This window comes from Cyprinodon variegatus, unplaced genomic scaffold, assembly GCF_000732505.1.
Source record: "Cyprinodon variegatus isolate N-32 unplaced genomic scaffold, C_variegatus-1.0 Scaffold1232, whole genome shotgun sequence".
NCBI lineage: Eukaryota > Metazoa > Chordata > Actinopteri > Cyprinodontiformes > Cyprinodontidae > Cyprinodon > Cyprinodon variegatus.
Window position 1 is genome coordinate 1,301 of NW_015151685.1, and position 24,896 is coordinate 26,196.

General features: G+C 38.5%; 2 protein-coding genes across 2 annotated transcripts in view; one reads left to right on the forward strand and one right to left on the reverse strand.

Annotated features, from left to right (window-relative positions):
• The first annotated feature begins 231 nt into the window (after positions 1-231).
• LOC107102305 (solute carrier family 12 member 9-like) lies at positions 232-22,852 on the forward strand. The gene is made up of 14 exons (XM_015401554.1): positions 232-498; positions 9,498-9,701; positions 9,813-9,947; positions 10,081-10,218; positions 10,295-10,597; positions 10,683-10,790; positions 12,303-12,414; positions 12,509-12,666; positions 12,755-12,837; positions 13,545-13,669; positions 16,257-16,449; positions 16,530-16,704; positions 18,989-19,135; positions 19,935-22,852. The coding sequence occupies exons 2-14, from the start codon at positions 9,500-9,502 to the stop codon at positions 20,774-20,776; spliced, it is 2,721 nt and encodes a 906-aa protein (XP_015257040.1). The 5' UTR covers positions 232-498; positions 9,498-9,499; the 3' UTR covers positions 20,777-22,852.
• Positions 22,853-22,900: 48 nt separating this feature from the next.
• The window catches only part of LOC107102295 (very-long-chain 3-oxoacyl-CoA reductase-like), a 6,452-nt gene continuing 4,456 nt past the window's right edge, over positions 22,901-24,896 (reverse strand). The window contains exons 10-11 of the mRNA XM_015401539.1: positions 23,136-23,285; positions 22,901-23,044 (exon numbers count right to left, since the gene is read on the reverse strand). Of these exons, the coding sequence (XP_015257025.1) occupies positions 22,901-23,044; positions 23,136-23,285 (294 nt within the window). The remainder of the gene's footprint in view (positions 23,045-23,135; positions 23,286-24,896) is intronic.

Genomic DNA, 24,896 nt, shown 5'->3' on the forward strand with positions numbered 1-24,896 from the left:
CAACCTGTTCTTCCTCTCTAGTCAGGTTTTACAGAGCTTGTGATGTAGAGTTTCTCTTACAACAACTCTCCATTCTAATACGAAATAAATCTGCCTCTAAATCAGCTTTAATTCTGTTAAAAAAGTATCAAAGGGTCTGAGTCAGTGGGTCTGAAATTAGGGGCGGAGTTATGTCCAAACCAGCAGTACCTAAACATGTTTTTTTCCCTCCCCTTCTGGAAGTCACATGGGGCTCTATCTGGTCTTCCGTGACTCATTTTGACAAATAACTGGGGGGACAAGGCGTGACGGAGTGTGTGTGTTTTCATTCGGCAGCATCCAGCTGTCTGGAGGTAACTCTGCCCTTTGCTGGTAGCTGCTTCCCTCCACCGGCCTGCGGTCTCCTTCTGCCCGCTGGAACGTCACCGCAGCGCGGCCGAGCGGCGCGCTTCACCCGGCATCAGCGGCGGAGCCCCGAAATAAGGAGTTTACAAAGCCGGAAGTGGACAAACCTCAGCGGTGAGCCTTTTATGTTTCATTAAAACATCTCGGGACGCAAACATCCGGAATGTTGCTCTCTGACTGAAGCTTTGTTTCAGCAGACATTATTTCATCCGTAGAGAAGCGACAACTTCCTGACCTTCACTTCTGGAGCGTCAGAAAGACGTCAAGTGTTTGATTGCATTACATTCACCATCTTCAAAGACGCAAACTTTTTTTTTTTTTTTTTTTTTTTTTTATGCCGCAGCTGCTCCACCCTCGCGTGACGAAAGAGATGTTTTATTTTGGAAAGTTAAAGTGGGGTACAGGGGCCTCCAGGGGGCCTTTGGATGGATGCATTCTGCATCATAAATTCAGTGCGTCATTGAGGGCCTCCTGCAAAGCATGCAACCAGCATCATCAACACTACAGGGAAGGAAACTAAAAAAGGTCCCTGCGTATTACTTCCCCTTTTGAACCTATTTTTTCTAAGGTCGTAAAAAGGCTGAGAGGCAACAACAATGCAGAGGCGTAGCCAGAATCTTTTTATAAGGGTGGCCAGGCAATAACCAATGTACACTAAGGGGGGATAAGCACTAGAACCTCGGGGTCAATCTAAGGCTACGTTCACACTGCAGCCTGAAGTGACCCAAATCCTATTTTTTTTTGGCCCATATGCACCCTGGATCTGTATGAGGCTCTGTTTGTATCAAAAATAAGCAGATGTAAAATGTCTAGATGTTGTTGCATATGTGTTGTCTGCATATGTATAAGTTGCACATGTATTTGTTGCATATGCAGATGTTGCCTCACTGTAATCTTGCCAGACTACATGTCTGAAACATCCGTTATTACGAAGCTAGTGCCGGAAAAATAGTTTGGTTGGTTGAGCTGCGATTGAAAAACCAGGTGATTCAGACACTAGATAAAAAATAAAGCACTCTGAATCCTGCCAATGTGAACACACATTTATTCACAGGACAGAGGCGGGGTCCCTTGGGTTTATTTTAAAGTTTTAAGCCTATAAATGTACCTACCCCCCCAAATATTATACCGACGCTATTTGATCCTACGCCACCTCCTTCCTCCTTTGCTGTCCTAATTAATACCTGAAGTAAATACTAGAGCCGCCGAAATGTAAACATTTTGTAACTATTGATAATGAAAAGATAATCTTTCAGTAATTTCTAATGAAAAAAACTCTACTTCCATTGTTTGTAATGGCGAGGGGAACAGGCATCAAAGACCAACGACAAGAAGCAACAACATTGCCCAAGACAAGAACTAACAGCTTAGAGCAAAGGCACTAACCAATCACGGATGTTTCAGACATGCAGACTGGCAAGATACAGTGAGGCAACTCTGCATATGCAACATAGACATGCACAATCTACATATGCAACATAGACATGCAGAATCTACTTATGCAACATAGATATGTGCAACATCTACATATACAACATAGACATGCAGAATCTACATATGCAAGAAATACATGTGCAACTTATACATATGCAGACAACACATATGCAACAACAGCAAAACATCTAGATATTTTACATCTGCTTCTCAAATGCGACATGGGTCTGAATAGCCTGGCCGCATTCATCTTACCTGAACGCCATTAATACCCAACAAAGGTCACTATTCTGGGTCTTGCAAGAAAAACAGCAACCCTAGTGGATGATGATGCGGAGAGCAGTATTTATGTTTAACCACTGAAAAGATGGTGTTTTTATGGTTGGGAAAGATCGCTAGATCCACTCCGGCACTACCATCCATGTTCACTGAGCATGCTTGCTTGTGACGTTATTGCGTCCTCTACTGTGCATGCGGGATACTTGCGTTGTATGGCTGCAGTTCACTCAGGGGATCACATACAAGTCGCATATATTTAAATGTGAACGGCAAAGCAAAAAAAAATCGGAATTGAGCATCAAGGCCAGCAGTGTGAATGTAGCCTACACTGTTCCAACAGGAAAATTAATGAGTAAAACTTCTATATTTTCAAAATAAAGAGAAACTATACTTTCCTACAGCCTTTGCTAGCAAATAGATGCATATATTTAAACATCCGTAATTTCTAGATAAAAGGTATAGTGGATAAAACTCAGCTTTGAGTTCAGGGCGTAAATCAATCATCGTCGTCTTTATTTACCTACTTGTATCGATAAACGTGCTGCATAAAATTCATATTTACAAGCACTGATATCTAAATTGGTTATTTGATAAGTTTTTATTAAAATTACTGTATTACTGCTGCCACCATCTGTATTAGAGGGGGAAAAAATGGTAGGAGCGGCCAATGATTGGGTTAAAACAAACGTGTATTTATGTTGCAGGTGTTAAACTATGGAAATCTCTGATGTTTTAAAAAAACAACAACTAAAACTTGGCTTTATGCACTGGAAGATGCAAGACGTTGATGATTTATACTTGTATTTTGTGTTCATTCTCTTTTCTTCTATGTTAGGGATTCAGTCTGACTCTGTTTGTACTTTGTTGGTGCCTAATAGAAATATTTGTACATTTCATTTGTGGTGTGTAATGATAAAATGATGTAAACCATAATAGAAAATACATATTTGAAAAATAATACATGCACAGAACGTTTACAGTAGTGAAGTTTATAATTAAATCTTTAATCCAATTAGACAGGTCCAAAATACATACACAAAATACATTGTGAGGCCTAATCTTTAACAAAGGATTCTGCACCAATACGATTCGTATGTTGAGCCTAAGCCTTAGCTGATGGTAGAAGCTCCAGGAATTTAGCCAAACAAAAAGCAAAATGACAGTAAATGAACATCGGTCAGACTTTTCAGAGTTGGTGCTAAATTTTGGAAGGAAAGGAGTTTGCAGATTTTTTTATAAACTGCTAATTTAAATGTTTGGTTTGGCTAGCATTGGTATTATTAGTAGACCTGACAACGGTACAGAATGAAGGTGAGGTGCGCCTCTTAGTGAATCGTAAATCTCGTGAATCTTCTGAATAGACCCGCCCTCTCCATTTGAAAAAATAAGATAAAATGCACATGTACAACCCTGTACCCCCTCCCTAGAGGGAACGCTTATTAAACCCATGCAAGAGCGTGCACGGTCACATTTCTCCTCGTGCACACTCTGTTTAACAGTGTTTAGGTTCATCTGTGCTCTTTTCTCTTCAGCTTAGCCAACAGTTTGTTGGTTTTAAAAATGTTTTAGATCTAGAAACTGAACTGACATTTAAAGTGATATATATTTTGGATCCTTCTCCTTCAGAAACGACACAAAACTTTCAAGTTTCACTGACGGCCTTGTGTTTCAGTGAGTGTCTCTCTCTTTGAAGAAGCTTTCCGGGATGTTTTGTTAGATGTAATCTCACACAGTCCTCATTGGTTTATGACTGAACTCACCTGGAGTGTTTGGAAAGCTTTATCTTTGTCCTAACTGAAGAAAAATGATGGGTCAATTTAAAGTCCAGTAGAGTTTAGCAGGTTAGTCGTCTAGCAGTAAACTTTAGGAAGGTTTTACTTGCTCTCTGTGAGGTTGAGTGCCAACACTCAAGACCTTCAAGGTCGTTCTTATACAGTATAGAGGCCAATCAGATTTCTAAAAATTTGAACTCCTGTTTTATCTAGTTTGAAAAGCAGCTTTTTCCTCATACCTGCTTTGAAAGAAAATATATTGCCTCAGTTATTCCAAAAATTGAGCAAGGAAAAAAAAGTTCTTGAACTTGATTTTAACAGAAAGGAGAAGATGTCGTCATCTCCAAGATCAGACATGCTTTGCTGTGTCCAACGTCATGTGATTCCTTTGGCTGAACAGCTCATTGAGCCTTTTTACCTGCTCCGCTGATCAAAAGCAGAAACATCGGCAGGCGTTGGAGGACAGCCGAGGGATGCCGTGCCGCTCAGATGACCTTTCTTTGCTTTAAAACCCATGTGAAAACGAACAAGCTGCTGCGAATCAGATGACTGTGAATACCAACCCCTAAGTGTGAGCAGGAGTCTTTATTAAGAAGTGTGACATGAAAAGTTTGACTCACAAGTTCTCCTTTGGGGCCTCTCAGAAAAGCACTTACTGTCCTTGGCAATAATTTATGAAATATTTAAGTAACTAAGCAGAGTATAGTGAGGTATGACTAGAATGAGCTGTACTTCTCAAACAGGAAACCAACGATAAGGTATCTGTTTTAGTTGAATTTACTGACTTACAAGCTCTTTAATGCCTTTGTTTTATTACATGGCGAGTATTGAATTATGAGTTTATTGTTATGTTAGTTTATCACCAGGTGTTATAAACTATGAAGATTTATCTGTGGATTTTCTTGGCTCTGTGAAATCTGGGCCATGTTTTCCCAAATTAGACCAGACTTCATGTTGTTAATGAATCAATAAATCTAAATTTGATTGATCTAATCGTTCACCCAATAATTAACTGATAAGCGGCCATTTTTCTCTTGTATCAGGATGATCTTTCCACACAAAGGAGCCAATATGTTTTACAGCAACCCCGTTTTAAGAAAAGTACTTTATATGTTGACAATTTATTGGGCCTGAATATTGATTGAATAAGCAAAGGTGTTTTCTTGCACATTATCAACCTTTTTACAAGGTATAACAAAACAGGAACCTATTGAGACACTAACTTCAGTAGTTTATTTATAAAGCACCAATTCACAACACATGTCACTCCAAGGCACTTTACAGAGACAATTCAACCAGATCATCCGGTCAGATTGATTTAAAGTTTTCTATCTTAAAAAAACAGCTGATTGCATCGACTCATTGACTTAAAGGCAATCCCTCACACTAAGCATGCTTGTAGCGACAGTAGAGAGGAAAAACTCCAGTTTAACAGGAAGAAACCTCCAGCAGAACCAGGCTCAGTGTGAGCGGCCATCTGCCGAAGCTGACTGGGGTTCAAGCAAACAGAAGCAGACACACAAAAGGAACATAGCAGTGATGATCTATGAAAAATTTTCTGTTAGAAAAGGTAATAGTATAGAAATAAGTAAAGAGGATTAAAAATGATGAATAAGATGTATGACACACTTATGATTTCCTGTATAGAGAGATGTAAAGACTGGGTTGAGTATTAGGATGGGTGTTGCGATACGCTACGTGTGACGATACTTGGGTCACAATACGACGTTATCACGTTACTGATATATATTGCAATATTTTTCCCAGCTATCAAATTAAACGTATAGATAAAAGTATATTTTTATCCGAAGATAGTGATCATTTATCTATTTTGGTATCCCTGTTGTTTGGGGTTTGAGTCCCCTGTGACTGCTTGAACCTGTGGAGTTTATTAAGTGTATATATTCACAAATATAACCATAGAGAGTTCAATCTGCATCCTTGTCTCCATTTAACAGTGTTAATATTTTCAGACTGGACTCTGGATCCATTAATGTTTCTGCTCTAGCACGTCTCCACTCAGGCTTTAATTCTATTGCAAATACCAGTGAGGCTCTACTTAAGAATGAACAGCGGCGCCCTCTAGAGGACAGCGGTACCTTACACCTAGGGCTGCAACTGCATATTTTGCTATTTGATTAATCTGTTCATTATTTTTTCGATTAATGAATTAATAATCGGATAGCCAAAGAAGAAGACTTTATGAGATTAAACCAGGTGAAACTAAAACTTTTCCACATTTGAAGTTCTGGATAGAGATTATTGAGAGACGATCTTCTTTTTTTATATTAAATGCCAAATGTTTATATATTTTTTCACTGGGTATAATCTGGGTATAATTGCTGCTCTAAGTGGGTCACTCTGTCAGCTAAAGGCATGTTTTAAACACTCTTTACTCCAGTTAACGATTAATCGATTACTAAATTAATCTGATTGTTTCAGCCCTACTTACAACACTGAAGGACATTCTTTCCAAGCAGACTTTATCAGTTAATTGAATGGAACACATTTATTTCTGGTAAAAATTTAATAGACATCTAATCAACCATCCATTTTCTGACACGCTTAATCCCAAGTGGGGTAGCGAGGGGTGCTGGTGCCTATCTCCAGCTGTCTACGGGCGAGAGGCGGAGGTTCACCCTGGACAGGTTGCCAGTCCGTCGCAGGGCAACACAGAGATGAACAACCATTCACACACACACAGCTGAGGAGAATTTAGAAAAGCCAGACATCTAATCATATGCCAATTATTTGTTTTAATCCCTTTCCCTTTGTTTTAAAGACTTTCCTAACTCTCATTTGAGGTCTGTGTGTTGTTGATTCTCTGTGCCATAAGGCTCTCAATGGACAGACCCATGAGTGTTTCTGACCTTCTAAATCTTTATGTTCTCTCCTGGATCTGGCCTTTGCAGATCTATGGCCTGAAGGCTCTGGCTGTTTTTATCTATGTGTCTGCCTTCCTTCTAATGTAATCTATCCTGGGATATATTGAGGATAAATCATATCCTGACACATGTTGGGCACAAAATTATTTTAAATTCACAACCCTAGTTCTAAGTCCTCTGTGTCCTCCAGCGGGAGTTATTCTCAAGTAGAAGATTCTGATCAGAAGAGATCAAAACAATCATCAATACATGTGGTTCGTATTTTTTCCTAACCTTTAACACACCATCCTTGCTGGTCAGCATAGTAGTGGCTGAACATGATGTGAAAAAGTATTTGAGCTGTAGGAATAGATAAGCTGGTCATCTGAATGACGCTAAATTTAGAGCAACCGACTAGAGGCTGGAAAATAATTTAGACAGGATAGGAGGATCCGTTCTCAGCAGGAAAATGACCCAAAACAAACAGTCAGAGCTACTCATACAATGGTTAAAGTGTCAGCATGGCCTAGTCAAAGTACAGACCGGAATGGTAGTTTTAGTATTGGTAAGAAGTTCTAAAAATCAATGTTTACTGTCGCTCTCCAACCAATCTGACTGAGCTAGAGCTGGTTTGCATTGAAGTATTTATTTATAATTATTTTTATTAATTTATTCCCTTCATAACCACACACTCTTTAGTGTTAATCAGATAAAATCTAACTAAAGTACATTGAGGCTTTTTGTTGTAACATGATCAACTTAAGAACTGTAAACTGTTTAGTTTTAGCGAGCTACGCTTCTATCGTCCGCTGATAGAAAGCAGTTTTTTCCTTTAGATGATTGGATTTCTCCTCCTCTCAATCCTGTTCTCACTCTAGTTTTGTTTTTGTTAAGCTGAATGGTTATATAAAAGTTTTGCCTTTTTTATTTAACTTATTTAGGGAATTCACAACAAACAGTTTAGACTGACTGTGATTTTTCCACAGCCTCATGCAGAGATCTCCATTACAGACTCATGTCTGTTTTCAGCTCCACCTCAGGACATCATGGTCACAGCTGATCAGTATCCACCTGACTTCCCTGCAAAGAGTTTCCTCTTTTTTTTCACAGAAATCTTTATACTATGTAACTGAACCTTACATGGACGACTAATGTAACCCTTTGGATGAAGAATTAGAACAAAGTCCTGGTGTATTTTAACTGTTCAAGTAGTTCCCCTTAAACACTTTTAAATTACAACATTTTGTACACTTTTTTGGGAGAGGTCGGCCCTCCAGGCATATGGAGACAGAGCTACAGTGGAACAGTTTTAGATCAATTCCTTTCTTTAAAAAGTCTCAAAGTAGAGACTAAAAGTTCAGTTTGTAAACATCTATTCTATCGCAAAGAAAGGGCAAAACATGTAATAAAGCTGATAGAAAATTTGCCTTTTAAGATTTGAAGTGTTGCATCAAAGTAGGTTACTGCAAGATACTGAGTGAAGGGGTCTAATTATGAATGCCAAAACATCCAGATATTTTTTAGGTAAGGGAACTGTGTAACCTTTTAGTAAAGCATTTGCTTAATTTGAGATATATCAAATGATTATTATTAGGTCAGTGTGCAGCACTTGGAGCGTATCAATGCTCTGAGCAAACCTAAAGAATTTATTAGGGATTCTGTCAAATATCAAGATACTTAGTTGGTATTGATTGGAATTTTGGCCGAATAGATTTTAAATGTAAAATATATTCATAGGCAAACATCAAATAAATGTTCTTACTTTTATAATATGACTCTTAAGCCTTCAGCCAATTGATGGTAGCGCACTGCCTGAGAACCTATTATACAGCTGTTCTGCACCAGCAGCAGCAGAACAACAAGATCTCTTGATGTTTTCCAGAACCTTTATTAATATAAAAATCGGAATATATCATCTTTGTTAATGTATCGTGATCCATTAGGAAAAAATTTATCGAAACACGTGTATCATGATACGTATTGTATCAACAGATCCTTACTAGTGCACTTTACCCAAAAAATGTCAGGTTAACTTAGTTTGATTTAGTAAATATACTGAAATTTTATTAATCACTAGAGAAATGAGGGAAAGTTTATACAACATTGTTACCAATATAACTTGGAAAATGTTTAAGACGGAAAAGCTTCTTGCTTGGATTTAACCTAAACTGTGGCCTCATCCAGGCTGCTTTCCCAACTCTTCTACAGTTACTGACTTTGCACTAGGGATGAAACAATTTAAGGTATTGTTGAGGAATTCTACAAATTTTTGTGAAGGCCTGCCCTCTCCACTTTAAAACAAAAAATGCACATGCAAAACCCTGCACCTGCTCCCGAGAGGGAACGCCTATTAAACACGAGCGTGCACAAGCCCATTTCTCCTCGTGCACACTCTGTTTAAAAGTTGCTGTTTGCATCGCTAATACAGGCTTACTTTCCAAAAGAAGATTTTAAATTTTTCCAATATGTCGGACTCACCACCGCTAAGTGAAGATGGGGACGAGCACGTAGGACGGCCTTACATAAACATATCACCAGGATGATTGACAATTAGAAGGACCACTTATTTTGATGATCCACCCGGACACTGTTACTGTCATGTTGTTTTCTTCCCTTGTTATCTTGTATGGATATTTTATGGTTTTCAGAATAAACTACTTATGTCAAGTTTTTAGTTTCAGTTTTGCTTAAATTATAATTTCTGGATTCTACTTGTAAATTGCTTTTAATGAACTATTTAAACCCCACTGTCTGGTCCCTGCAGCCATGCCGAATGAACGCTCCCCTCTGATCACCTCTGGGGTGTGCGGACTGACCCTGACCACAGCATGCGGCACAGCGTCAGACTCCCCCCAGGAACCCAACGCCGGGAAACCGGCTCAGGACCCGCGGAGGCTGAACACCTTCTTTGGGGTGATGGTCCCGACCATCCTCTCCATGTTCAGCATCATATTGTTTCTGAGAACAGGTGTGTGGCGCAGCTTCAAAGACATGTAGAGGAATAAAGACGACTGTTGGGTGTTTGTGAAGAGTCTGCTGAGTCACTGTGACTCACAGCGGTGTGATCTCCATTTTGCAGGGTTTGTGGTGGGTCATGCAGGGTTGCTGCAGGGTCTTTTGATGTTGGTGGTTGCCTACACCATCATATCTCTCACAGTGCTCTCAATCTGTGCCATTTCAACTAACGGAGCTATTCAGGGTGGCGGAGCTTATTGTATCCTTACCAGTTATAAACATATGTTTGTATATGTTTGTATGTATAATGTTTGAATCATTTGATTATTCCTAGATTTTTGTTTTCTCCACATTCATATCCAGATAAATCAACCTTAATTAAACTGCTGTAGATATGATCAGTCGCTCTCTGGGACCTGAGTTTGGAGGGAGCATCGGTTTGATGTTCTTTTTTGCCAAAGTATTTGCATGTGGAGAGTACGTCCTGGGTCTTGTGGAGGCCATTCTAGATGTATTTGGAGCAGATCCTGGTAGGTTGAGTCCATGCTTCGGTCGTCTCACCCCTCAGACATCCATCTGAGCTTCAGTTTGTTTGATTTCTTTCAGAGTCCTCTGTGTCTGAAGGGTGGCGGGTGCTCCCTCAGGGTTACTGGTACACCGTTCTGTACTCCTCTGTGGTCCTCCTGCTGTGTCTCCTCGTGTGCCTGGTGGGCGCCCACATTTACTCTCGCACGGCCTTCGCCATCCTGCTGGTGGTCACCGTGTCGCTGTTGTCCGTCTTCATCAGCACCGTGGCGGTGAAAGCGAAAGACTTCGTCATTGTCCACAAGGGGCCGGGTAACCAGACGCTCCGCTACAACGCCAGCTACACGGGTTTCAGCGCCACTACGCTGAGGAACAACCTGGGCTGTGAGTCAGGATTAGGAGCAATAATGATACTTCAGCTATTTTTTCCCCAGGTTTTGACTTTGTTTTGGTGTTTTTTTTTGTGCAGCTGGTTACTCTTTGGACTACAGCACCAACTCCGTCATGTCGTTTGCCACGGTGTTTGCAGTCATGTTCACCAGCTGCACCGGGATCATGGCTGGAGCCAATATGTCAGGTTACAGCTCGTCATCTTTTACTTTTCATATGTGGAAAATACAGCAAATCAAAAATGCTTTTCAAACTACATTGCGATTGTACTTTGTTTTTCCCTTATATTAACCACAAGCAGGTAGATGTTTCTTTGCTTTCATGACCTTGAAAGCTTTATTGTCCAGTCTTCTGTCCCAAGTATTCACTGTTATTGAATGGAAAAGTATTTACCTCTACACAAATGCATGATTTTATGCACTAGCTGCAACCCTCTATCCTTCTGTAAGGCGGCAGAACACTTTGAGCATATTGCCGCCATCTATAGGGCCAAAGTGAGAAAGTCATTGTCAGACTTTTTTAGAATTAGATGTTTTTAAAAGATGTTGAGACAATATAGGTCAAATATATATATAAAAAAAGGAAAGATAGATAGAAGTTAGAAGATAGCTAGAAATGATTAAAAACTACAATTCAAGAACAGTTCCAAGAGCTGTAAAGAAACATAAAACAACAATATAAACATAAAGAAAACGGCATCCACAGTTGAATGGATAGGAATGAAAGGCTTGACTGAACAGGTAGGTTTTTAGCTGACATTTAAAGACTGCTTAATGAATAAGCGATCGTAGTTCAGGTGCTTAAAAAAGCTTTCCACAATCTGGGAGCAAAAACAGCAAAAGAAATAACAGCCCCATGTTTTGCACCTAGTCTTGGGGGCATACAGTTGTGATGAGCGGGCCCTGACAGTTAAGAGTTCACACAAATATGCTGGAGTGATTTATGTATGTATGGTGAACTCAAGCCAAAGTAATCTACTCAGCGGAGCAGCTTTTGGTCAGAAAAAAAAAAAAAAGATTACTGTCAGCCACTTCTTCCAGATCGAACCAAGAGCCTTGGCAGACAGGGATGCTGCACTAGCTGTGATCGGCTCAGTTATTTCACCCAGCAGGATTAGATGAAAACCTCTAATGGCTTTCTATTAGTAGCTATCTGATATTTTATAATTCAATTTTTTGTAATTTATATTTAACGAGAAAAACTCATTCAGCTTCATTCAGTCGGGAAAAAAAGCTATGCCAAACTGTTTTGTCACGTAACCAAATGAACTAGTTTCATTGGCGAAAAGCTGCTCGACTGCATCAAGTGTTGATTGCTTTGGCTTGAGTTCACCAAAAGGTCGATACATTTGCAGGCAAATTCTTACCAGATTAAAATTAAATGTAAGGAATTCAATTTGTAAAAAAAAAAAATTCAGTGTTTAAAATACGGTGTACAAAAAAAGGCAGATTCCAGTGAGACAGTTATTCTTCCATATTTACGGAACAGGACAGAACGAGAGTGGGCGAGCATCAGTGCGCCACTTAGTGGTCGGGAGGAGTTGTAGCTATCACCTTTAAATGTAATGTGACTAAAATTGATCGCCTCTGATTTAAAAACGCCATTTTCTTTTCGATGAAATTGCAAATGCAGTTATTTCCCAGTGCTGCTGTATAAACTTGTTTATAGATGTTTGTTCTTACTCCATCTTTGCCTGAAGGGGAGCTGAGGACTCCAAGTATTTCCATCCCTAAAGGCACCATCATAGCAGTCTTCTACACCTTCACTGTCTACGTCCTTCTCTTTATCTTGGTCAGCGCCACATGCAACAGGTGCAGCCAAAGTCATACTTCATTATAGCCCAGCCTTAATTCAAGTAAATTTAGACAGATTTAATGTAGTTTATTTTCTTCATTTTTTTTTAAGGACACTCTTGATTCAAGACTATGGGTTCCTACAGCGGATAAATATCTGGCCGCCATTTGTCACTGTTGGAATATACTGTGCTTCTCTGTCAGCGGCAATGTGCGCTATGATCGGAGCTTCCCGCATCCTCCATGCGCTCGCTCTGGATCAGCTCTTTGGTAAGTCATGTGATTATTCTTTGTCTTTCTGCTTTTTTTTTTATCAGCTGCCTTAGCAGAACACGTGGATTTATTTTTTTATACTCAGGGTTGCCCTTGGCCCCAGCGACAATCAAATCTAACTCTGGGAACCCATGGATGGCGGTGCTGTACACCTGGGGCCTGGCACAAGTAAGTACTGCATCTGTCTGTCTGTCTGTCGAAAATAAACAATATTAAAACAAAACAAAAAACTGATCTGTAGCAGCTCTAATTTGTAGTCAACAAACCTCATCAGAGCCTCCTATCAGAACATTAAGAAAAAAAGAAACTAATAATCACTAACAAACGCAAACAGAGACACGGCATCAAGGTAGGAGATATTGAAACTAAATGAATAAATACTCATAGGCTAAAAAGTTTTTTGTTCGTAAAAAACACCAATTAAATACATTCAAATGTTATTTCCCCAATGATAAGACCTGAAATGCATCTTATAGTAAGTAGTCTTTTGGATTTAGCAGCAATAGAAAACTCATACTGCTGTCCCAGTACTATCCTCTGGGAACCAAATATTTTTTGTGTTTCATGAATTTAGATTTCCGACTTTTCTTCATTATTTTCATAACTTTGTTGGGAGGTGCTAACTGGCTTAGCCCCATTACTACCTAGTTTACCCATTGTGCATATGTACAGTACCATACCTCTGGTCACATGGTGTTATGGTAAATATGCACAGAAGGGTTTTATTAACTAACAAATCAAGGAAAAAAACGAAACAAAAATATGCCAGCAGAATGCTGTAATCTTTCATAAAGCCTTGTATGCAACCAGACTGAGCGACCTCCATATAAATTTAAACCAAGCCCCTTTGAATTGCTGTTTTTTTTCCTTTTCAGTGTGTGGTGTTTGCAGGGCAGCTCAATGCTGTAGCAAGTCTGGTGACAGTTTTCTACCTGCTCGCCTACGCTGCTGTAGATCTGGCCTGTCTGGCTCTTGAGTGGGCGTCTGCACCAAACTTCAGGTGAAAACAACAGCTTCTCTCAAACTGTTTCTCTAACTCTAAGACAACTCGGAATGATTAATGATCCAGATTCTCAGTTCTTACTGTAATACATTCATGTGTGCAAATATCAATGTCTGTGAAGGCAGCAAAGACTGAAGTGCAAAGCATGGATTCACACCCTGCTGCTCACGGCTGAGAGGCACTGCCTTTGATGTTTAAACTAGATGTACATGTTTTTTGGACTAAAGTATGAAAGATTGCTTCGAGTGGTCAGAACAAACTAATTAAGACATTTAAAAAGTCGTTTCTATCCACAAGGCATATGGAATTAATTTTGTCTTCTGGACCAATAACAATGTTACATCCATGCTTGCCTACAAAAATACTTCTTCTGTCCTCCCTCCAGAGAAAAGTCCAAAATTCACTCCATACGGGCAAAGCTTAGAAGTGAATTTACAACATGAAATTACATTAGATAAGCATGCAGATATGCATGAATATTATTGGTTTTTTTAAAAAGAGGTCTGTCTTAGGGATACAATCCCAGTTTCTGTTCCACTGTCCTACCCTTGGTTTCCCTCTGGATATGCTTGTGCATGTGATGTCTAAAATCCAAGTATTCTCTTTCAGAAATATGATTCACAGTATTATCTTTCTAGTCATACTGAGAGCTTCTGAAGGTCTTAAAATGCTGTTTTTGTTTCACTAGATCTACCATCTAGGCATGCATGTCATGAAAGAGCAGATTCCTCTCAGCTACTTCCAGCATTGTTACTTTGTTGGAGATGCCCCGTGCATTTCATCATTGCTAAATACTCTGCAGCTCCACTCTGTTACTAGTGCAATAATGGAGTTTGACTTTAAAATTAAGCTGTTTAAAAATCAGAGTGGGTTCGGTGGATGATGAAGACACAGAAGGTCAGAGACTCGAAAAACACCTTCCGGTCTTCAGTCAAAATCAGAATCAGATTTATTGGTGAAGATTTTTGTTTCACGTCCTAACAGCTCACTCAAGTATAGATAAACACACTGTAGTGGAAACAAAATGAAAGGTAAAGAAATATTTTGTTCATAATCTGAGCAGCCAGCATGTTTTATCATTTTAAACATGTTTCTATCCTAGTAACAGTGATGCAAAAGATGACATGGTTAAAATCGCAATGGTAAAACCTTTTGCTTGATACGTAAAGGAAGGGGCTGTATCTGAACGTCCGCCCTAACCCCTAAACCCATCAATCACTAAATAGAGCACGAACTATATAGTGGACTTTATATTGAACTTAGGTAACTGACTGTCTGGACAGACGATCACTACTTTTCACTCCCCATTGGTCATGTGACTCCGCCTCCCCGCACACTGCCTGCACCGTCTTTGTTATTTATTGCCACTAAAACAAATCCCATGATGCTTTGCGAAGAGAGCTATCCGGGATATATCTGCTGGTCTACTGACCATGGATCATGGATCATCAAGGACCACTTTTCAAGGTGCATTGTGGGAAATTTCGAGCCCAATACTTTTTCATCCACGAGACATTCAAACTCTCATTTAAAATGACGTAAAACACGATATTGTGCCCTATATAGTGGTTCGGACAAATTTTTCATATCATCATGCTGATAAAACACAATTTTCTGTCTAAAGTTAATGTTAAAGTTAATCCTACTTGTTGATGTATTAATTTAATAGCAAGTAAAACTTTTCTATTAAATTCAACACCAGTTATATATTGTTTAATACTTAATTAAAAGTAAATTAAAAGGAGCCAAAATGCATTTTAGATGCAAAAATACTGAATACGCTAAAATCAACAATAAATACTGTAAATATATTAAACTGACCAAAATAAATTATATTAACTGACTAACTGAAAATATACGTTGTTTTATAGGAAGTCAGAATTCTGCTAGAAGTGCACATAATAAAAACTCACACAAGCAGTTTCACTTAGAACACATGCATTTAGACTTCCCTCCTATGCATTTTGAACATTTTATGCGTGCAGATTTAATATCATGAGGTTCCTGATTACAAGTATGAGTGCATGTTAGTTCTCTGCTTGCATGTAAAAATGTTTCTGAACAGTCATGACGCTTTTTGTCACTTTGAGGGTGTAGTCAACCGTAAAAATATAAACTTTTTTTTTTTCCAAAAAAGCGTGAGGCTAACCTAGCAGTAACCTAGCTGTAAGGTCTTCATTCACAAATAGAGCAGACGGTCTACACTGCAAAAAAATTGAAATGTAAATAAGCCAATTAGTTGCCAATGGAACAAGACAATTTAAATAAAAAAAAGAAAAAATAATTGCATTGTCTTATTTCAATTGCTGATTATCTTATTATCTTATTTTAGGAGAAAAAACTCACTCCATTGGCTAATAGTTTTTATTTACCTGCTCAAATTAAGAGAAAATACACTTAATTTAAGAATGTTTTACTCATTTCTAGATCGATTTTGCAGTGTAGTTGGACTTCTCGCCTAAAACACCAGTTTCTGGTTCAATCGATACGCTTAGAGAAGAATCTTTGTGCACTTAGGAACAATTTCCCATCTCTATGGAAGCGGTTTTGAGAGTCTCTCCATGTATCTTGCTGTGATAAACAGGCCGACTTTCCAGCTCTTCTCATGGCACACCTGTCTGCTGGGGATCCTCAGCTGTCTGGTCATGATGTTCGTCATCAACCCCGTATACTCCTCAGGCAGCATCGTCCTGCTCCTGGTCCTCCTCCTCTTCCTCCACTACAGGTCACCCACCAGCAGCTGGGGTTACATCAGCCAGGCTCTTATTTTCCACCAGGTATCTAAACACAGCCAGTGCACACCCACAGATAGAGAGTCAGGCTTGCAGCCATGTTGTTTCTGCTTGTTTTCATTTAGGTGCGGAAGTATCTGTTGATGCTGGATGTAAGGAAAGACCACGTGAAGTTCTGGAGGCCCCAGGTCCTGCTGATGGTGTCCAACCCTCGCTCCTCCAGTCAGCTTATTCTGTTTGTGAACCAGCTGAAGAAGGGCGGGCTGTACGTGTTGGGTCATGTGCAGCTGGGAGATCTGGGTAATTCTCCTTATACTTTTTGAAATGATCATGTTGCAAATTGGTCAAATACATTTCTAATTATCTACTTTTTCCAAATGTACGAAGTCAGAATTCTGCCTAAAGGGCGAATGGGTAAAAATACAGATAAGAGTTTTATTTAAAACCCACACCTGCAAACTACTCTATGTAAACAGTTCTGTGCGCTTTTCTCCTACGCATGTGTGGACCTGTTTCTTTGCACTCATGTCAACTTTTGCCTGTTTGAGGGTTGAACCATTTGGAAAAAGTAAACTGCTTGTGATTGGCTGCAGTTCAGGAAATCCACCCTAAGACTCTTCACTTCCTGGTCGCAGCTAATAACGACAGCAAAGCATCTTCAGGCTAATAGCTGTTCTCTTAGGGTTTTAATCTAACTTTTTAATCTAGAGTTATAATGTTATTTCATATCCAGCAGACCGTCTCTGTCATCAAGTGACAATTTTATAAAAGTAATGATGGGCACTAAAAGAAAAATGCATAAAGTTTGATACAGACTTACTGTAAATGAAAATGTTTGTGTTAAACTTTAAATGTGTTTTCATTTAAGCCGCACTCTCTTCAATGTAAACAGTGAAGCTAAGGTTAACATAATTATCAAAAGCTTTTCAATCTACTAGTGAAAAGGGTGTGAATTAGTGGTGATGGAGCATTTATTGTTGGATATTAAAAATAATAAAACAAATGAAAAAGAGGGAAATGCTGGAATTATGAGAAATCATCTTGATATGAGGAGAAGAACATGAATAGAAGATTTTCATCCCTGATGTATAAAAGCTGAACATCATTCTGTGCTGCTCGGGGATTCTTTGAGAGCTCTGGATTGGCACTTTTAAATCAAGTCATACAGAATGGTCCCTCAGACGGCCTAGAGGGGTTCAATCCTTCTCACCTTTTAAACCCTTTACCCGTTTTCCTGTCTGATGTATCCAGGCGGAGCGTTCAGCATTAAATTTTCTCATTATCTTTTGGATAAATGCTAAAGAGTTTTAATCTGGCCTAATCAGTATGATTGCTGTTTCCTCTTCTTTTTTCCTGTTTCCTTGCCTTGTTTGTCTTTAACCTAATATCTGCTTTGAATTTGTACAGTAGAGGTTTGTGGTTGTTTAGTTACGAAAACGGGTGGAGTGGTCATGTGCTGGAAGTGAGTCAGCAGGTTATTTTTTTCATCATTCATTCTAAGGGCAACAGAACCGGTTTAGCAAGATCTAATGAGGCTGGAAAGGTCTGGTGCAATCGGCAACAGCCTCCTGTTGACTTTGCCCTTTCCTATGCACTGCTGTTTGCATGGTAAATAATAATACAAGTTTTCTCTGAAGCCCAGCGCCATAGAACTCAGAGCAGTCGTGAGCCATCCCTGATTTCAGCCTAAATTCATTTTATTTTTCTTCATGTTGCAGGCCATTTTAATTCAACTTTAGGGACTATGGTCTTTTATTGTTTTGTTTTTCATTTTCTACTTGATTCCCAGGGTTCATGATGTGCCCCCTAGTGGTGTAAATGATACATCAATCCATTTTCTATCATGCTTTATTCCTGCTGGGGTCGCCAGGGGTGCTGGTGCCTATCTCCAGATGTTACAGGCGAGAGGCGGGGTACACCCTGGACAGGTCACCAGTCCATCGCAGGGCAACACAGAGACAAACAGCCATTCACGCACACTCACACCTAAGGACAATTAGAGAAGCCAATTAACCTAACTGTCATGTTTTTGGACTGTGGGAGGAAGTCGGAGTACCTGGAGAGAACCCAAATATGCTCAGGGAGAACATGCAAACTCTATGTGGAAAGACCCCGGGCCGAGAATCGAACCCAGAACCTTCTTGCTGCAAGGCAGCAGTGCTACTGACTGTGGTCCACTGAGCAGCCTAAATAATATATTACAATCTATTTGCTGTCAAATCTGAGCAATCTACCTAAAGATTAATGGTGGGACTCGATAGAAGTATGTAACTGAGTTAATTACAGGGTGTGTAATTAATTAAACACAGTTATATAATGAAAATGAACAACATTTTCATTTCAAAATTTTGATCCTATATTATTGAATAAATAAACATATAATAAGAATAAACGTGGTAACATTACAACACTTAAAGAAATTCCTTTAAAGCTGTTTTTATCAATTCATCTGCTGAATAAGGTTTCATCTAATAAACCATTAATCAACATTTAATTGTAAGTTGATTATTTGTTGACATCTCTAATAACAGCATATTTTTTCCCATTATAAAGCCCATTCTGTGAATAAATGTGTGTGTTTCAGACTCCCTGCCATCAGACCCTCTGCAGGCCCAATACAACTTTTGGCTGAGTCTGGTTGATAAACTTGGGGTGAAGGCCTTTGTAGATCTAACTCTGTCTCCCTCAGTCAGGCAAGGAACACAGCATCTGCTGCGCATCACAGGACTTGGTAAACTTTCTTCTGCCTCCATTTGACAGATTGTTATGGAGTGAACTTTGTTCCATTATTATTGCTAGCAAAGGACATGATTTGTATATATACATTTAGAAAAAAAAATCCATCCATCCATCCATCCATCCATCCATCCATCCATCCATCCATCCATCCATCCATCCATCCATCCATCCATCCATCCATCCATCCANATCCATCCATCCATCTTCCACTCTTTCCGTCAGGGCAGGGCTGGGGCCCTGATAGCCTGCAATTCAGAAAAGAAACTCTTAAAAACATATTAATCTAAACCGATTTTAAGAGGACCTTTTCAGTTTTCTTAGATTTAATTTTTTTCAAATGTTTGAATTTTTTAAATCAAACTTTGTATTTTTTTTTTTTTTTTACAGTTCCTATTTTTTAGATTTAGTTTGGAGAATTGCATTCCTTGCAAAGTGAAGCGCACATTGACCGATAATGTAGAAGATATGGCTTCCCTCCTCAGTCAAGAGGAAAGTCCGTGTCCAGAAGTGAACAGAATGTGATCTGTAAAAAGTAATTTGATATGAATGCAATTCATAAAAATCATATTTTTATGTGGAAAAATTAAAGTTAAAAAAGAGGAAACGTAAGAGTTACTTAAATTTATTTATTTTTTAAATAACACATTTTTCTGTTTCATTTTTGGATTGCATTTTTTTTAATTTACAAATTGTGTTCTTTTCTTATAGCACTAATGAAAAAAGATTCACTCTGTAGATTTACTGTCTTATTTGCACACACTGAGTCTGATTTAGTGTTTTTTCTCTCCAAGGGGGCATGAAGCCCAACACACTGATTTTAGGTTTCTACGACAGCTGCACTCCTGATGATTTCTTCCTCCAGGATTCTGCCTTCTGTCGCTCATCTGTGGGAGAAAGCAGCGAGTCGGAGTACAATTTTGGGGTCGACCTGCCTTCACTGCAGGCCCATTTCCCTCCTGTCCGGCATGTTGAGAGCACCCGGTGGCTGCTGCCTGAGGAGTATGTTGGCATCATTTCTGATGCCATTAAAATGAATAAAAACGTATGCCTCGGCAGATACTTCTTCCAGCTGCGGGGAGAAGATAAAGACAGCAAAGTGGACGGATCTGAGCGGATAATAGACGTGTGGCCTCTCAACCTGCTCCAGCCAGGTTGCCAGGACTACCAGGACGTGTGCAGCCTGTTCCTGCTGCAGATGGCCTGTGTGCTCAACATGTCCAGCAAATGGCGTCACGCGAGGATGAGGATCTTCCTAAACGTGGAGACTGGCTCCTGTGACCAGGGCTGGGTGGTCAACGAAGAGACGTTTCGGGAGCTGCTGAGGAAGCTGAGGATCAGGGCCTCCATAAAGATTGTGTCGTGGGACTCTGTGGTGCAGCACTACGCCTTGCCAGAGGGGGAGCGTTGGGGAGAGCACGCTCCGGGGTTATCTGAGGACTTCTTGTCTGCAGTAAATTGCATGCTGATGGAGCACAGCTCTCAGGCTGCTGTTCGCTTCCTGTATTTACCTCGGCCCCCTGCTGGCCGCAACCAGTCACAGCACTACTTGGCTGAGCTTGAAGCGGTGACAAACGGTTTAGGGCCTACACTGTTGATTCATGGGGTCACCCCTGTCACATACACCGATCTCTAAGCTGGTTTTGTCTCTTTAATAATGTAAATATCACAAATTTATTTCTTTGTTGAATTAAATCTAAGAGGTTCCAGTTCAGCATCTAATATTATTTAAAAATGCTGTTCTGCAGTATTTGTTTGTTAACAGCTGGATTCTTTTCTCAGAAACGGTCCAGATTCAGGCACAGCTTGAAGTGTAACAGGAAACATTCCTTTTTTATAAACTTGAAATGGCTCTGATAGCCCCAGAAAAAGGCTTCGATAAAACAGTTGCAGTAATTGTAATTCTCCTAAGAACCAACAAGGGAAATAAAAACCTTAAAAGATGAGTTATAAACAAGCCTTTTTTTCTTTAAAGCTGCATCATTCCCTCCATGACTAAGTTTTCCTTTCAAACCTCAAATGTTTTATGTTCCATCTTTCAATTTTCCTGTTATTTAATGGAAATACCACAGTTGCAAAACTTTGTATTTTTTTATTTAGCAGAATTATAGCATTATTTTTGCCAATTTGTAAAGGAAACAAAGCCATTGGCAGTTGTTTATGCAACTATGTGAAAGGTTGGATATAAAGAAAAATACAAAATGTATAGATGAACAAGTAGATATGAAGCTACAAAAGAAATGATGAAAAATAAATGAATTAAATGTATATAAACAGAAGGGTTAATTCACTGGGCAGGATTTTTCAGTCCATCAAGCAGTCACTGTACTGGGCCACAACTGGTAGTGGAAGTCATTCAGCCTTCCCAGGTGTAGCAGAACTGGTTGCCATGTACAGTAGAGTGTATTTTTTGTGTAGCCTCTTGTGACATGGAGGATCTTTTCTAAGGTAAGAGTTGAGAATATGATGACATGATGGGTTCAACATGACCGCTGAAATGAGCACCAAGTGGAGCGATGCCAAAGAAATGGCCAAAGGTTATATAGATATGGAGAAACTATCACAGAGAAACTAAATATTGATTGAGTGGTCAGTCAATCCTACACGTGACCAAAACGTGTGAGAGCTTTGCTGCTGTTTGTCTGCATTGGTCACAGGAAGAGTCAATATATGGTTTAAATTTAACTTAACATTAGAACATGCCTAAACTCGCCCATCCACGGCAGCTGACCTACAGGTTTTAGAGGTTTCCCTGCTTCAGCACAGCCGATTCTGACAATTAACTACCAATGGAGTCCCACCTCTGACCTATACTGTAATATGATGCCAACTGTAACTAAGAGGGTAGGGCCTGGGAAACGTTCACTACCCTCGCAAGGTGGCATGTGTATGGACCTGACAATTCTAATATAAAATAAGAACAAAGATATCCAGAGTAATCTTGAATTTTTAACTATACTATGTTGAAAATGGATTAAGTAGTGGAAGATCCCACAAGCAGCTGAATCATTCGGAAATCACGAAAAACCACCAAGTTTGTTCCAAAGTAAGATGCTGAACTAAGAAGCACACAGTTTCTAGGCTACAAGACGGTTATGTATGTTGTCAGGATTATAAAAAAAGTAAATCACAAGTGCATTGGGGTCACCTATGTTTATTGACTATGAGCTTTTATAATGCTTAACGAGCATATTTTACATTGAATGTCCCACTTGCACAATTCAATGGCCACGTGTGCAGCGTGAAGCTGACACCCTGCTTAGTGAAAAAAAACCCAGCAAATAGACTGAATGATTAGGGATTCATCAGTGCAGGTTTATACTGTTAAAGTTATTATATCAGTTTATTTCAGAAATATTAAATATAGTTATTAGGTCATCCAGAGGTCAACCATTACCCATTTAAGAGGCAGCCAGGTTTACATTTCTGTATTAAAAATCCTCATTAGCTGTTGTCCAGAATCATAGGAATTTGTAAACAAATGCCAACATGATCACTCTGAGTAATCTAGTTTCACTTTCGGAAATACATTTCTGAAAATATTATTTTTTAGTGATGCTTTAAGTGAGGTGCAGCTGTGCTTGTTATATCCCATTCTGTCATCTTTGTAACTTCATTAATACTGAAGGAAACTAACCGACCAATAAGACACAAAACCAGGATCTGTAAATTAATAAAAAATTTATAATATGTCTGTATTTATGTGTATTTTGTTTGCTTTGTATAAAAGTGAAATGTTATCATAAATATAAAAAATAAACTATTTCTTCTTTGCACTGCTCCACTCCTTTTCCTCAGATTCTGCTCTCTGATAGGTCCTTATATTCGGAACGTTTCTTAACACCCTAACGAAGAAAGTGGACATCCGGAGCCAGTCTGGCAGCAGGAGCGAGAGAGCCGCACTCTGTAGGATGTTGGAAAAAACAGACAAACATGAAGGTGAAGCAGCTGAAGGCTTTGAAACGAGTCACGGCTGATCACTGCTCTACTCTGACCTGCAGGGCATGGGACAGACAGCCGCTGGTGTAGCTGGAGTGACCTATGGTGTTCACTGCCTTGTAGGCAAACCCTGCTGCGCTTTTCACCAAACAGTTGACCTGCATGTTCTGTGTCATGTTGGTGGAAACCATGAGGGGGGCCACACACTGAGGAGACAGAAGCCCTGATGTTAGGTTACACGAAACAGAAAGGGACAATATTAACTCAATAGCATGCACGTTTCTTCAGTTTATCATAATAATCAAGGAAAAAACAAAGAAGCTGATGAAATTGTAAAAAAGACAAAATATGTTTTACAGCAGTTATTTTCTCTTCCTGCTGAGAACTGTTCTTATCAGCACTGCTGCAGAAAAAGTCTAAAATATCCAAAATACTGTATCTCAACAATAAGGTACAAATAAAAATTAACCAAAAAAGGAAACTTCAAAAAATGTCATATTATTTTAAGAGTAACTTTGTTGTTTTATAAGCTTTAATTAATTTATTAAATAAAAAACTTATTGTTATGAATTTTACATTTTCTAATTATATTTTCAGATTTCTCTTTTTCAGGTCGAGTTTTTTACAGCTTGCATTTGTTTTCAAACAGGGTTTTGCAGATGAAATTCTGAGGAGTGAAAACACATTTTTATTGGTCTGCATGGATATTAGCAATAACATTTATATTGGATTTAAACCGAGTAACAGTAAAAGGGAATTTTTAAAGAAAACATTATATGAATCTGAAATGTCTGAAAATATGAAATCTGTAAAAAAAAAAAAAAATTGAAAAAATAAAGTAAAAATAAAATTATTTGGAAAAAGAAATAAAATATAAGAAAACATCGAAGTTACTCGCAAAATATTTATTAGATTATGACCTGGATGACTGAAAATCTTCACCAGCATTAGATTATGTAATTTTTCATAGTTTCATTTTTGTATTGTATTGTTCTTTATTTCCATTAACAAAATGTGCTTTTTCTTTTTTAAAATTTTAAAAATTAACAGAAATAAATGCTTTAAATACACAAGTTAACTTTATGGTATTGCTAATTAGCTCAGGCTAAAACTGCTGAGATCCCTGTTGAAACCAAGTCCTTACTCCTAAACTGATAATTAAACCAGGAGTTTAAATAGTCAATGTCGAAATGTCACTAGTCATACAGATTTAAATAAATTATTGTGCTTGTTGATCATTTTGTATTCAATAGAGATGTATCTGACCTAACATCACATGTGTTTTCCTGTAAAGATCAGACTTTTTGATTATATTCTAACTGTAGTGAGCTGTCTCTAATAGTGCTGATTTGGCTGCACAGACCTTTAAAATGAGCAATTTAAGGGTTTTTAAACAGAATTATTTTACATTTTTCTGCATTTTTTTTACGTAAAATTTTTTTTCCTAACTTATTTTTTGTTTTTGCTTTCCATAGATGAATTTTTTAGAGAAGTATATGGTATAATAAAAAAAAAAAGGCAACAAAAAATTTGTGATATGCATCTCATTTTTTTCAGATATGATGTGAGTTAATAAAAGATAGAAAAAGAGCTTTTTTTTTCTATCTATTGCAATTCAATAAATCATATGATAGAAAACTGTAAAAATACATAGCTTTAATTTCAGAATCAGAATCAGACATACTTTAATAATCCCTTTTGAAATTACTTCAGATATACAAACATTTATATACATATACAGCAAACCACATAAGTTAATATAAATATAAATATATAAACATGTAACTCACATATACATATATATATATATATATATA